This window comes from Cornus florida, unplaced genomic scaffold (assembly GCF_030987335.1).
Source record: "Cornus florida cultivar Cherokee Brave unplaced genomic scaffold, ASM3098733v1 CherokeeBrave_3.0.0_Hap2_Chr05, whole genome shotgun sequence".
Taxonomy (NCBI): domain Eukaryota; kingdom Viridiplantae; phylum Streptophyta; class Magnoliopsida; order Cornales; family Cornaceae; genus Cornus; species Cornus florida.
Window position 1 is genome coordinate 23633848 of NW_026775575.1, and position 16243 is coordinate 23650090.

Consider the following 16243-nt stretch of genomic DNA (forward strand, 5'->3'; position numbering starts at 1 on the left):
ATAATAGTCTCAGAATTACATTTAGTTCTTAAAATTATATGTTCTGAAAAAGTCTGAAGTAGCAAAAAAATTATAATAAAAAAATAGAAACTAGTTTTAAGCAATTCATTAATTGAACAAGAAAAAATTAACAGAATTTCTTACACAGGCCCTGTACTACCTTTCGTGTTGGGTCTAATGATCCGTCATATTGCTGCCTATTTCATCCCTGTTAACGGTTTGAATTACAAAAAAAAATGTTAAAATAGTAATTTAACTAAAATTTTAATTTTATTTTGTGTAAATATTTAAAAAACAAATTGCTAAGCTTGGTGGCAAATAGAAGAACTATACGTATTTACAATTTACATTGAGAAGGATTGACACACTTAGTAATGCATTAAGAGAGACATTACAACTAGAAGGCAAAATCATAAATGTTACAATTCGTTTCGCTGTTTCCCTTGAAACTATTCAACAAACAAGTATAATAATATATATAGATGACATCTAATTAGAGAGCCCTGTCACGAAAAAAGTGAGGGTCAATATGAGATATATATATAAATATATATAGAGAGCTGTGTTTATGAACATATGAGTGTATAGTTTTTCTGTATATATACACGTGTGACTAGCAAACACCTAAGGTATATAATTGTAGATTTTAACCTAAATGAAGATCACTAGCAAGAGAACTTGCAATGTTGAGTTAAAAGGTATGCTTTTACTTCTCATTCAAACTATTCGACACTCCTTGCTGTTGGCGAGCCAGGAACGTTGGGCACGAATCCCCTCCCACCGAACACAGGGCGCATGAAGGCATTGTCAAATCTTCTCCAATAATGATGGACGGTGTGAGCAGGGGTGGTCAGGAGCATGCCTAGACTAGTTGGACGGGGAAGATTTGCATCGTTCATGTCAGCTTCTGACTGTTGTCCATTGCTGAGAAGTGGCAGCAAGACGGATTTTGGACTAGATGACTCGGAGGACGTCATACTGCTAGATTGTCTTGATTTAGGCAGCAATAACCTTATAAGAGGCTTGGTCAACAATCCAAACACCTAAAAATCAAAAAAAAGAAAACCAAACTACAATAAAAATGAATTTTGTCCAAGTAAAAAAAAAAAAAAAAACAAAACAAAACGTATACGTATAGAAATCTTGGTCATCTTTTGAGTCTAAACATGGAATGAGCAGAATCTACTACTCCAGATGAATTGATTGAGTCAAGCGCAAGCATTTTTTTTTTTTAGCTTTAAATGGGTTCCATGGCTAGCGCACAGCCAAAAAATGAAGAAACCTTTGATCTAATTACTCGGTAATGAGATTTTATGAAAAGGTCTTCACTATATTATGCACCTCAAAACCGGGTGGTGGTATGGACCATTTTCTGGGAGTGGATGACAATCAAAGGGATTCAGATCTGTCAAGTGTCTACTGGGTATGATGATTTTATCATTCACTTTACTTATTCGGCAGAATTACACAGTTCACACACTATCGTACTAAAATGCACCAAAAACACAACCTATCAAATTATGTGAAAGAACCAGACAGGTACTTATCGTGCACCCTACATTGCAACATAAATACCATGGTAGCACGAGGACATGGGTTGTAAACATCTTCCTATGATCCTATCTACCAAAATTGCAAGGAAGAACATTCTTTATTGATAAAATAATGGTGAAATCATAAGGGCATTTTTTCATACCACTGTACTGAAAAGAACAGCACTGATGGTACTGGTGATCATAATCGCATTCCCCGGCTGCTGAGTATGGCCAGACCTCGAGAACTGCATGAATATCCATCAAATGTCAGGCATCAACATGTAATATCACCACCATAAGCATATTTGTCTATGTTAATAGACATTATGCATTCTAAATATGATTAACAAGGACATTCCCACGTACAAAATAAAATCAATGCAACCAACTGCTGCAGCATCACAGTCCAAAAACAACACTGAGATTCAAACATTCATCCATATGCAAAGATGTTAAACTGTCCTACTGCTTATAGCAAGCAGGTCACTATTCTGTCATGGAGAAATCCACTTGGTGTTTTTTGTCTGTCAGAAAATATTTACATTTTATGTCTCATGTGTGCAAGAACGATTCTTAGCCTGTGTCCAATATAACTTCGGTTCTTTTAAGTGGTACCAAAGCATAAAGTTGGGACACCCAAATTTTTTCCGCAAATGACCTTGTCATCTCATCAAACCTTTTCTGTTCATGACTTGGTGAGAGGTCAAGGCAGGACTCTAAACTGGGACATGAACAAGGATACTGTTGGGGGATTTCATCTATCAGTTTTGTTTGAAACATTCTTATCTGGGGACGAAGATGAACACAGCACTTAATTGTCTTCAGAGTGTTTAGGTTGCCATCCTATAAATGCATTTCTAAACATGCATCCTAGCATTTAACAGTGCACGTTTTTACCTGATTATAAGCAAGTGCCATTGAGACAGCTCCTCGCATTAAACCAGCCCACCAAATTGTAACCTGCATAATTATGTGTTGTTCAGTTTTTTATTGCACAAAGCAATCCAGAAGGATAGGAAACTTCCAACATCTTACAATAATACTTGCCTGTTGCTTGAACTCAATTTTGTCACTTTTGGATTTTGTAAATAAATTCGATAAGAAGGATAGAGGAAATACAAAAGCTGCCCTCCCAAGCATAACCAGGCCTAGCAGTGCTGAACTCACCCCAACAGATTTTCCAGGGCTGCAGAAATTGAAATGAAGCTGAGATCAAAAGCTAATGTGTGCAGCTGATTAAAAAAAAAAAAACCTAGATTCTGGAGTTTCTCTTAGGAAAAATAAAACAAGCCAGACTTCCCTTCAGTATTCCTAATGCAAGCCAGAGGAAACACTGGTGCAGTAAATATATATATATATATATATATATAGATATATATATATATATATATTTTATTCAACTACTTTTGTCTATTATAGGCCTTACCTGTTGCTAACAAATCTCCACTTCTCAATGTCCAAGGCATCCATACCAACATAAAGGAAGATGAAGATCTCTGCAACAAATGACAATGTCGCAAACGAATGCCTGCAGAGATCAATAAACATAAGCATAAAGATTTTTGCATTACTACTCTGAACACAATGCAGGGAAAAAATTATTTTAGAGATAATATGGATCTCAAACTTTTAAGAAGGTATTTCCATAGATATTACACACTTGGTTGTTACTCTTGAACTTTCAGTCACATTATGCCAAGTGTAGTGTGACATGACAATCCCGCAAAAAAATACTGTAAGAATTCCACTTAAGTTGAACAGCTGGAAGATAAAGAGAAAAGTTCAATAGGAGCAACATGTTTGCAATATTTGAAATAAACAAACAGTAACAAAATCAAAAGTAGATAATGGTTTCCAGCCATAAAGTTACTTAACAGACTAAGGAATGCTTACTTCAGCCATCACATATGAAAGGTAAGCCATGAGAATCATTAGAGCAACTTCACGAACGGTGGAGTGCCTGAAATTTGGCATACAATAGCAGCTATTAGAGTTATACAGATCAGCTACTGTGGTTATTTCAGGAAATTAAAAATTGGAAGAACCTTGTACAAAAAATGTTTCATTGTTTTTTTTTTCATATTAAAAATTAATAATCATCTTTAAGAAGAGACAATATAAGACGTCCAAGCTAGCTTTAGTGAGTCCTTTAGGGGCATGACACCCAGCACAACAAAGCTCTCATTGTTGCTATTCTGAATAAGTGAAAAATCCCATACTATAACCTCATATCGTGAGCGTACAACCTGAATGTATGTCAAATAATTCAATTGTTCGCATGCACACTGAACAAGATGATCAGTTCCTTTTCATTTGCCAGTTTTTGTGCCTGATTGTTCTAAATTATTAATAAATTCTGTATTTTCAAATAAGCAGGTAGAGGTAAAAGGATAAGGTTGATAACTTATACACCACAAGAACATGCTCAGCGTTGAGATTGGTACATTAATTTACACTAAAAATTCCATTATGCTTCACTGTTGAGAAGTCATTAGATAAGACAAAAAAAAATTCTAAAAGCTAAAACAGTTACCCCAATCCCAATCTGCTATTAAATTTCAAGTCTCTTTTCTTTCTATTATGCCAACTTTGCAATCGAATGGAAATTACTATAAATTCAGTCATTTAAGGAAACATGCCCATGGAGATTATACAATGTGTAAATAAATCGAAACCTAAACCTTGATATAATAGAATGACAAAAAAGCGAGAATAACTAGCACTTATATACCTGCCAAAGTACAACTTTTTAATGATGTATGCACTAAGCAGTCCAATCTGCAAGCACAAGAAGCAAAAGATTACACAATATAATATTTCTTTTATGAGTAAAAATCATATCACAATGCATGCATTGAAGTTTGTGAAGGATGTGATGACATCATCTTTAAGTGCACAATCACCTGTGATAGCACAGGGTGCTGAATTGCCCTAAAGAAAAAAGCCAAGTAAACAGAATTTCTACCCGAAACCCAACCAGTTTTATACAAAACAAACCATGTGCCATTTTACCGTCTCAACCACATTTTTCAAACATAGAGTGCATGTGTGTGTATAATATAATGATATGGATGATACCGGGGGAATATACATACATATCCGGGGGAAGGATACCAAGGTTACTGAATTTGAATTTATGCTTGAGAAATGACTGTCATGCAAACATTTTAGGTGAAGTAAAGGATAGAAAAAAATATATATCACACAAGACAAACAAGCACTCAGAAAGATATAGAAAGAGTAAAGAGACAGAAGAAATGAGTATAGACAAGACAAAGTGAAGTTGTATAAATTTAAGGTTAAGTAAAACTAATTTTCCAGCCTAAATAGTTGAAATTAGTCAACAAGGATGACAAAAGAAGAATATGGAGAAGAATACCGCTTTTACATAATCTGAGTTTATGCTTTTAAAAACGACTATTAGGCAGCACGACTCCTCTAATGACAGCACTTAAGGCAACAGGTTCATCAGATTAGATGGGTTTGCTTCTGCATCAGTTGTTCATTCTTTTATTATTCTTCCTCTCCAGTCTCTAAATTTCATTTTACAAATAAACTTATTTAAAGCCACATAAATTCCCTGTGACGTATGACTACAAATTCCACCATGATTGTACAAGGGGCTTTTTCTTCACGGTTTCTAAAAGAGCTTTCCCCTCTATGAGATAACAACATTAACAAAATGGCCTCAAATCAGACATCAGACATCCAATTAAATGATAATTATAAATAAATAAATAAAGGTTCAGATAGTCATATGAAAAAATTAAATTCAATTTACTTCTTGTCAACTGAGTTAAGATAAACAAATTTAGTCACAATTTGAGCTGTTTATGAGCCCAACAAAGTATGCATGCATGCAAACACACATGCAGGCACATATACTCACAGGATATATAAATATATAGATATTGGTATAGATATAGAGAGATGAACTTACCGACACTCCTAGCAAGGTGCTAAGAATAAACAGAGACAAAAAGTTGCCTATGAACTGCAAGGCAATGCCAGAGTTGATGTGAGAGAGGTCAAACCTCTGGATCGCATTGAAAAGAACCACGGATGTCGCATCATTTACCACACCTTCCCCAAAGACTATACTGTAGAGCAAAGGTGTCTCATCCTGATTAAGCACCTACTCACCAGACAGGAAACATCAGTAAACAATTTTTTTTTTTTTTCTTTCTTTCTCCTCTTTAAAGAAAAGAATCATAGCCTAGAACAAGATGTTTAACCTGCAAGGTGCAAACAGAATCCGTTGCTGAAAAGATTGCACCAATTGCTGCAAGTAATAAAGTCAGATAATTTTAATATGTCAATAAGGCATACGATTTAAGAGGCAGGTATTATTCTGCTGGGAAAGAGAGAGAGAGAGAGAGAGGGGGGGGGGGGGGGGGGGGGGGGGGGGGGAACACTGTCAACAATAAGCTACACTGGTGAAAAGAGGGGTTCCTCATACTCATATGCTATGTTACCTAGACTCAGGTACATGTATGGATACAGGAATGTGAACACGCTTTGCACACTTAAAATTTGATAAGCTACATAAAAGTATTAACTCATAATGTACTCAATAATAATCGAAATTAAATGGAATATGATGAACACATGTATGTTCAGGGGAATAGGAGAGCAGAACTAGAAGGGATAGGGGGCATGGCCCCAAAAATTTCGAAAGTCTTGTTTATAGCCCCCAAAAATAATTATTTTGTAAACAAATCTAACTTGTGGTCTCCAAAACTCGTACAAAATTTCAAAATTTCAGTATAATATCCATTTACTAAATTCAAGATATCTCATGTTTAATAAAAATACATGAACATTCCTTGTCAGAAAATTTTGCTAGATGGTGTTTGCAAGAAAAATATTTAGAATTATATGCTAATCTCAATTGAAGAGTCTTGAGAGCACTGGGAAGGAGGAAAGTGCTGAGACCAAGATGACGAAAATACCGACAACATTGATATCATATATGCTAATGTTATTAGTTATCACTTGTTAAATGACAAATTCTATAGTTACTCCTTGTATAGTTCTCTATTTTTTTCTTGATAATCATTTTTGCTAAACCTTGTGAGATTTTGTTTAGTTAAAACTGTATATTTTTTTCTTAATCTTTCATCAAGGTGATAATGATGCATCTTTCCTAAAGTGGAATCAACATACTTAATCTTCTTTCTCGATAATTAATTTTTTGGAAAATTGAAACAATTGCTAAAGGAAAATTAATTCTTTAACAATGTTTTTTCTTTCACCACTTCTCCTTTTACATGTAATTTATCGTTTCCTCTTTTCTATGTTTTTTTTTCTTTCTTGTATCAATTTTTCATCTAAATTTATTTAGGTTGCATACTTGTATTTTTGACATTTTTTATTTATTTATTCGGAGTCCTTTTGGTCAGTAATGGAAGCAAATGTCCCTGCCATTGTAAAATAAGATGACCTGCTCTGCCTATTCGCAATTTCAGATTGAGTGGGCTGCAACACGAGCCACTCTGGGGTTTTGATTGTAGGTAAAGTAGTTGTGTAAGTGTTGATATTAAATAAGAATAGAAGCAATCAAGTCCATAACGAAAATAACAATAACATTGAAACTAACAACATTAAGAATAAAAACAACAGTAAGAATTATAATAATAAGAAAAACGGAAACAAAGAGAGTGAGGGAGTACCAAGATAATCCCCAATCTCCAGGAAACCAATATCCAGCTTTTTGAATAATTGTGTTGCACCTGGATTAAGAATCTTAACTTGAGACCATGATCAATCAGAAACCATCTAACAAATTTGAACGTGTAATTGAGATTCAGATTCTTTAGAAGAACCAATCAAGGAAAAACTCAAAATATTACAAAATTGTTAATTTTGTAATAGCAATAGCATATCCTCCCAAGATAACTGAAACACGTGAATGGAGGAATTAGTGGAGAAAAATCCTCCTTGTTGAAAAACCCCTTATCTCTTAAAAAGTTTATTGAAGATTTAATGGAGAAATCAGTGGAGGAAAATCTTTCAATAATTGATGTTGTTTCCTATAATTGAAGATTTGGTGTGATAGAGGAATCAGTGGAGAAAAATCCTACTTGTTTCCTATTTTCTATCTCTTTCCATTCTCATAATTTCTTCTCCCATATAAAGGAGCCTCCACCATTGTATCATATATGAATTGAGAGAGCATTACAAAAGTGATGTAGCCCTTTGGCTCTTTGTGCCGTGGATGTAGGCCCTAGTGGCTGAACCACATCTCCGTTTCATGCTTTACAACATGGTATCAGAGCCTAATTTCTCTTCTTAGGTTCGGACCCCTATTTTGGGTTATTCCCTTGGCATTTGAAATGTTGCTAAGGGTTTCTCAATGCTATTTGTGACTTGCTTGGACTGCCGGTGTGTTCGGTAGCACTGTTCTTTGCTTTTGCTGTGTCTCCGGCAATTTTTGTTTGACTTGTTTGGGCTGCCGGTGTATTCGGTAACATTGTCTTCGCCTTTGTCGTGTCTCCGGCAATTTTTGTTTGACTTGTTTGGGCTGCCGGTGTGTTCGGTAGCATTATTCTTCGTCTTCTCTTTTCATCATTCACACTTGTTGCTACTCGTCATCTCAATGGCAAGTTAGGCATTCATGCTCCAACTTAAAGGGGGGTATTGAAGATTTAATAGAGAAATCAGTGGAGATAAATCTTTCAGTAATTGATGTTGTTTCCTATTATTGAAGATTTGGTGTTATAGAGAAATCAGTGAAGAAAAATCCTCCTTATTTACTATTTTCTATCTCTTTCCATGCTCATAATTTCTTCTCCCATATAAAGGAGCCTCCACCATTGTATCGTATATGAATTGAGAGTATTATAAAAGTGATGTGCTCTTTGTGCCGTAGATGTAGGCCCTAGTAGGCTCTTTGTTTCATTTATCTCTTCGCTTCCGTTTTATGCTTTGCAACAAAGTTTTTAAGACAGTAATCATGACCCATGCTAGTAACAAGAAGGCGAGACAAATATGTGAATGTAACTCTAGTAACCACGGATACGGACACGGGACATTGGTACGACACGATGTGGAGACATGCGACAATATGGCAAATCTTAAAAAAATAAGACATGGATATGTTAAAAATAATAATAGAATATATTATTATATATACAAAATTGATAATTTTTGGTCATTTTATCCATATAATCATGAATAAAATCACTAATTTGGAACTTAGAGCTAGATGTTTGTTTTTTCCCCTTGGTAAAATGGGATGTTTGTTATTTTTGTTTTATTAAATTTTATTTTATCTTTCTAATTAACCCATAATATATTAAAATTGCATTGAATTACATTCTTCTAAAAAAAAGAAGGGTAAAATCCTCCCCCCTCATGATTTCATTTATTGCTCTCATATTAAAGTTGGTCAAAAAATGCTCTGACACCCCTTGCCAGAATTAGCATCAGTATCCCCTTTTTTTTTTTTTTTTTTGACGAAAAAAGTGATTTTACCATTTTACCCATTGTTTTATTTAACCCCTTGCATACGTCATTGATGACGTGTATTGTTAAAACGGGAAATCTAATTTTTGCCCTTTATTTGATTAGCTGAAACGATCTCACCAAAACAACATTTTCGGATTCTCTCTCTTTGAAACAACCCTTAGAAGTTTGAGAAACTTTAACACCTTCCATCTTCATCTCTGAAACCCTTCATCACTCCATCTATGAAACCTTCCATCTTCATCTCTGAAACCCTCCATCACTCCATCTCAAAAAACCTAAGAGGATTCGATAGGAGGAACTACGCCACAGATTGGCCGGAGAGAGGGATTCCTGTTCAGGAATTAGGATTTTCCGACCATGGAATAGGTAAAGGAAGGATCCTTGGCAGTGGTGGCAGCTGCAGCGATGACTTTGATTTCCGTGCTTTCAACGACGGTGATGAGACCGATTGCAGCAAGATCAGTGCGTATTATTAGTTGGACTCAAACCCTACAAATTCTCTTCTTCTCAGAAACTACGACAAGTTCTTGCACGAGGTACTAACAATTCATCAATCGATTGAGTTCCAATTTTTAACTTGTTATAAGATTACGATTTCAATGTGATTTAAGCTTGATTATTGATTATGTTTTGTGTTTTGATATTGTTGAAATTAGTAGAGAGAGATGCAGGTAAAGCTGAAGAGTACTGTGGAAGAGCGATACTGTCGAGTCCTGGTGAGTGGTGATGGAGAGGTATTGTCTCGGTACGAAAAGCTGATATGGGAAAGAGAAGGAGAAAGTGCTTTAGATCTTCTTCATCTTTATCTTGCAAACAATTTTAATGTTTTCCTTGGGCGGATCCCTGCTGACCATTGTATTTAATTACCTAAAATAGATATATTTTCTATGTGCCATAATGAGGACCTTCATAAATTTCATATTGGTAGATACTGACACGATTAAATAACTGATTATATTGTCTTATTGTGTTCAAACAAATATTGTATCGTTTTGATGTGTTATCTCATTAAAGTCCAGGAACATGTGCTTGAATGGGCATTCGCAATTTAATTGATTTGGGGTATCTTCCTTTCCCTTAAATATCTTCTTGGAGAACCATCAAATGGAAAAAATCATATTTCTTGCTCTGCCTGTATCTCTCTCTTTTCCCCCTATTTTTATAAGGATTGTTAGAATTAGCTTTGGGTCCATAATCAAATAACTGCAGGCAAGGTGGGGGTGTGTGTGTTTTTTAGATGTTTGATTGGATTTGAATTGAGAGTAAGTTGAGAGGCTAATTAATATGGTGTGTTTGGTAATGGAAATGACACTATGATGCTGGGATCATATGAGCATTTCAGAAGGGGAGAAAGGCGAGGAAGAGGAGATAGAGAAAGAAAGTAGTAAAGCATCTCCGTCCATGTTTGCAGCCGTCAAGCAAGCAAAGAAAGAGTTTCTTCATCATCACTGGCTGGTGTATCAAGTTGACCAAATCACTATAATCATCATATAATGTTTTACTAATTGTTAATGTACGAAGAAACTAACTGGAATAACGTGACTTAAATCCTTCCTTCGGGAAGCTACCTAGACAACTCATAAGACGAAGAGAGAGAGAGAGAGAGAGAGAGAGAGAGAAACCCCTTCATTCTGTAAGTTCATATATCCAATATATAAGTATAATTATGTAAAGGTATAAAGGTCCAAACTAATTATGGGTCAAATTGTATGGGCAACAAAGAAGCGTAGTTTTGACCTTTTATTTTTTTTTTTCAAATTAGTGACTTTTAATGTGTCTGACGGTCAAGTAACAAGCGAGGGTGTGAAAGCAAAGTCAACCAAACCTGAGGGGTGGTTTAGGCTTATTCCTTTTTCACTGGTTTAATCTATGAGCAATAAAGGCAAACCTCAGGGGATGTTGGAGCATTTTACCCCAGAAAATAATTACAATACCATCCCGCTGTGTGCTAAAAGTGTCCAAAACATGTCCTTGCTGTGTTGCAGCCATGTCCAACCAAAAAATAAAAATATTTAAATTTCAAGACACTTCTAGCCGTGTCCAACACGTGTCAATGTCGAGTGTCCGATACTGCCACGGCACCCCAGGATAAGTGCCCATGCTTCCTAGACGTCACTTATATCCGAAAAAGTTGGTAAGACACCATGCATCTTAACCTTCATCACTGTTTCTTTTAGTTAAATTTTGAACTACACGTATACTATTGTACCAACCAAAAAAAATCAATGAAGGTTGATTCCTGTGCAATTTAGAAACATGCCATAAGTTTTTATAAATAATAGGAAGAATTAAAAAGACAAGAAAAAGAAGGACAAGTTTGAGTTTTTTAAAACAAAATAAAAAATTCTGAAAATACAAAAATAAAAGGTTAAAGAAAGATGATTCTCAGAGAACTTTTTATTTATTTTTTATTTTTAAAAATGAGATGCTACAGGTGACAAGATTTAATTGAACTGAGACAATAAATAATATATGAATCTTTTATATATATATATATACACACACACATTAATGTGTAGACAAACATAATAAATCATTGAGCATCTTGTATAAAATTCTAAATTTTAAAAATAATCGTGGAAATAAAGGTGATCAGTACAAAGGATAAAATGACAATTTACTTTGTTGTGGGATAATAATTGTTTGTATGGCTAAAGAGCAAGCACAAAATTCCTGAAACATACCAAATGAAATGATGCCGAAGGATATCAATGTACCAACAACACCAAACAATGTGATGGTCATGAAGTTCCGAAAAAATTGCTTCTTTTTCACCTGAAACCTGGTAGAGAAGAAGTGCCAAAGCATCAGATTGGCATGGAAACATATTTACAATTTAAATCACTAATCGTCAAAATGTATACGCATGTCAGTATACAACCATAACACAATGAGCAATTAAAAGCATATTATATGGAAGATTCGAATAACCATTAGTAAGCTAAGGTCATGCGCATCAAGAAACTAGCTAAATGGCAATAAAGGAATTATAGATTTATCATTTATAAGAGTACTAGAAATAGTAGTAACAACAAACAGATCATATGCCTCAAGAATTTTAGTTTGTTTTTTTAGCTTGAACTAAACATATCTTAGTCTCCTAATATGCTATGCATAAGAGAGACTCGCATGTTATTATCATAGAATAAAGTTCTACTGTTTTTGACACCCAAAAGTGGCAGCCACTTCGGCATCAATGTGGACCAGTGAATGGGCTTCATGTGGGTAACGACGTGGATTACTACAGCCTACCATATGTACATTGACATTAATAAACCAGAATAAGACACTTGGGTAATTACTGTAGCTGACACTTGGTTGCTATAATAAAATGAGGTGGGTCATGATGTGGTTCTAGTTCTACAATTGCTAAAATCACGGCGATGGTTAGCAGGAAAATGGGCTGACTTGTTGATTTATTAATTTATGGGTTTAGTTAATGGGTTGGTGGAAGGACACTCGGCACTCGAAGACTATGAATATGGATCAGTACCTATTTTTGAGGAAAATGGGTTACGAAGGGGACTAATTGGAAGCTAAACAAATGGTGAGAAATGGATTGGAGGAGATACAAGACATCGGACATGTGTCAGCTGATGAATGATTTAATTGATGACCACACAGGACACAGTTTAGTGGTTTAGTGGCCTGATGTGTTGAATATCATGGCAGCCACAAACGACAACCGAAGATCCATAAATAGCACACTTGGGGCAACATTTGCACTCCTCCATGCCAATGTCAATTTACTTCGGTTGTCATTTATCTTTTCATGCACTTCAATTCCGTGTAATTTTTTTTTTCTTGGCAAAGAACCAATTCCTTTTATTTCAATTCCCATAATTTCAATACAAGTCTTTTCATTCGAAGTCTTTCAATTCCTTCACATTACATGCAGTTACTTCAAATTTCTTATTCCTTCTTTCAATTTCTTGTTCGTTCTCTCTAGAGTCTTTCTAAGGCTCTGGCACACCCTCGCACTTTCACATATTTTTGTGAGTGAACTGTATAAACAGAACAAATGATGATAAAAGGCTTTTTTGAGTTGACTTAAGTTCAATTTCTCTCAAACGATGAACTTTGTGGAGCATCATATATTTGTGACTTACAAACTTGCAACCTATCTAAAAAGTGGAATAACTCTAATCTTTCAAACTATCTCATGTGCCTACATTTTGAGCTAAGTTCATTAATTAAATTCCAACTAAAGAACTGTAAAAGCATTAAATCATAGAAGCAAAGATAATTAAGCCAAACTCATTATGGAGCAAGCATCACATCCAAATGGGCTCTTTAGTCGAGATTGTTGTGATTGCATCTAAGTTACACTTTGCAACTGGAAAGATTAGGACCTATTAAATAAATAATTTGCACTTATTTAACTTGTAAAAGCAACACTTGGACCTAATTTGAAAACAATAGAAATAAAAAATTGTTTATTATAATTTAAATTCTATTAACTTGCAAGAATAGATTGCTATTAACTTGAATGATATAGAACAAATGAGATGAAATGAAAACAGAAGTTACCCAGCATTGAATATAATAGGTGGAAGAAGATAAATAAAGAAAAGTTCTTCATTAAATTCCAAAATGCGCGAGCTTTTTCCACCAGTAGTCACCAAGATAATAGTCCCAGTGCACAAACCCTGCCATCAACCCCATATATAATCATCTAGAGCCTCCATAATCAAATGACAACATATATGAAAGCAATACAGAAATAATGCGAAGAGTCAATGGTCAAATTAAGGGCTAACTGTTTCTAGGGTAAGTAGAAAAAGAAGAACTCACTATGAAAAGGGCAGTAATTGACTCGTTAATCCACCGGTTTTCCTCGAGAAGATGACCGATCACAATGCAACCACAAAGGAGTGCCACGAATAAGGTTACGGAGTCTATGAAACCGTTATTAGAGTCCGAAGTTATCGACCCCAATCTCAATAAAATGTTACCCACACCGGAACCCATATTGCCAATTTTCCAGAATAAATTGCTTGTTAACCCAATAAAGTGAACAATTTGCTGTTTTAAACTCAAATGTTTGACTCCTGTATCTCTGAACTATCCATTCAACATAACCAAAAAGTTAGACACAAAATAAACCCTGAATCAAAATACCCAGATAAAAATGAATAAGGTAAGCAATCAAGATAAATAATTCAAAAGCATCAAATTAAATTAAATTCAAAGTCAACACATTTAGAATAACAAAATCAAATAAGAAAAATAACAAAAACTCCAAAAAAAAAAAAAAAAAAAAAAAAAAAAAAAAAAAAAAAAATATTGAACTATACAGCTTGATATTTACACAAACAAACTAGCAACTTGAATTACTTAAAGTCCTTTGATTAAACTTTCGCGGAAAAAAAAAAAAAAAAAAAAAAAAGAAAACGAGGGAAATTGCAGAAGTGATTCGCTTTTTTTGGTCACTGGGTCTGAGAAAATTCAGTATTTGGGGAAGTCGAGAGACATGTAATACAGTTCACATGAACCACCAACAATCGGTTTTTGTTTTTCCAATTTTTCCTCTATATTATCTCAGCAATCAAACGGACAGGAAAACAAAACAAAAAATAATAATAATTAATAAATAAAGTTATTTACCTCGTATATTATTGCGAGTCTAATGTGCAGAAGAGTCCTACCATTTCCGTTAATTCGTCAATCAGTTGAGACCAAGCGAGAATTGAAGAACTAGGGTTGCCTTAGCGAGGAAGGAAATTGTAGAGAGAGAAAGGAAAGAGATTGGTGTAGTCTAGAGAGAGAAAACGATACGGCCAATGGAAGCGAACTGGGAGAGGAAAGGTGGATGCAAAGTTTGAAAGACCGCCAAAGCGAATGAATTCTACAACAACAACAGGTGGGTGTGACGATGTGCGCTGGCGGAGTATGGAGGATAGAGGACACTCAGTCTCGTCACCGTCCGATATATAAATAAAAATCTATATATCATCAACATATACGGGCACTGGACCCAGGAATTTAAGTTGTCGTAAACTCCGAGGTTGGTTAATCCATATTTTAAATAGGATTACTTGAAAGTTGATAACGATTTGTAATTTGATAAGATTTACTTGAACTATGATACTACTATATATATATATAAATAGATACTATAATGTACATATGTTATTTTTTTTACAACTGTACATATGTTATTGATTTATTAGATAAAGAGTATAAATAGATACATATATTATTTATTTATTCCCCCATATTTTTCACTCTCGACCAATTAACATGTATAATTAATATTTTTTTTAAAGTAAAAAAAAAAAAAAAAAAAAAAAAAAAAAACAAAATATCTTAAAAGCTTTCTATAGTAAACTGGGATTAAGAGCATCTATAGGAGTAAAATATCTCTAACAGTTTGTTAAAATACTCTTTTTTGTAAAATATATTATCTCCAGCAGTCGATTAAGATGTCACCAAAATGTAAAATTGTTGTGTATTTTGTACAACCTTTTTACACAGCCACATCAACATATTTCATTTTTCCTCCCTCTTTTTCATTTCATTAACAAATCAATCATATATTAAGTAGGTTTGTAAAAATTATGCGGGGTCCATGCATGATACTGGTTGGTTGTTTGTTATTAGGGATATATTTTTACACAAAAGGTATAAAACAATTACCGGAGCTAAAAATAAATAATCCAAATTTTTTGTGTAAATCTATTATGACACATCAGATTTATACAAATATATATATATATATATATATATATATATATATATATATATATATATACATCGCGGTTGGAGATGCTCATGACAACTATTGATAGGACTTTCTCTTCTTGACTGAACACGGACACAAGATTCTATTTGGAACGGAAATTGGACCGAGCCTCTCTCCGAGACAGTGCCCAGATCGTTACGCCTTTCGTGCAGGTTGGAACTTACCCGACAAGGAATTTCGCTACCTTATGACATATTTAGAAGGAAAATAGGTAGCAAAGTGAGAAACAGGTCAGTCAGGTATGGTTTTTCTTTCGTGGTATTTCCTATTGAGTCCAGGAATCAATGATAGGATATAGTAGAATTGTAAATTTCTCAACTAGGGTCGGTTCTAGAAACAACGGCAGTGGCGCGAGGAGTTATTGAATTTAGGACATGGATTTTACTTTTATTTATAGTGGGAAATAAAGAACAAAATGATGCTTGAGCATCTCCAACCGTTGTGTATATTTTTTTTTGTATAAATCTGATGTGTCATAATAGATTTACACAAA

The 16243-nt window shown here is 34.4% G+C and overlaps 1 protein-coding gene across 2 annotated transcripts; it reads right to left on the reverse strand.

Annotated features, from left to right (window-relative positions):
• Nucleotides 1-372: 372 nt before the first annotated feature.
• Nucleotides 373-14875, reverse strand: LOC132306199 (sodium/hydrogen exchanger 1-like). 2 transcript variants are annotated; one of them, XM_059803515.1, is made up of 15 exons: nt 14613-14875; nt 13800-14064; nt 13536-13654; nt 11690-11787; nt 7208-7267; nt 5771-5817; nt 5476-5670; nt 4267-4313; nt 3429-3495; nt 3196-3296; nt 2962-3063; nt 2583-2721; nt 2433-2495; nt 1697-1780; nt 373-1043 (listed from the first exon to the last, which is right to left on the reverse strand). In XM_059803515.1, exons 2-15 carry the CDS (start codon nt 13974-13976, stop codon nt 723-725), a joined length of 1620 nt encoding a protein of 539 aa, XP_059659498.1. In that variant the 5' UTR covers nt 13977-14064; nt 14613-14875; the 3' UTR covers nt 373-722. The 2 variants fall into 2 exon arrangements, with proteins under 2 accessions (XP_059659498.1, XP_059659499.1); XM_059803516.1 differs by having other exon boundaries at nt 13800-14069.
• Between the last annotated feature and the right edge of the window lie 1368 nt (nt 14876-16243).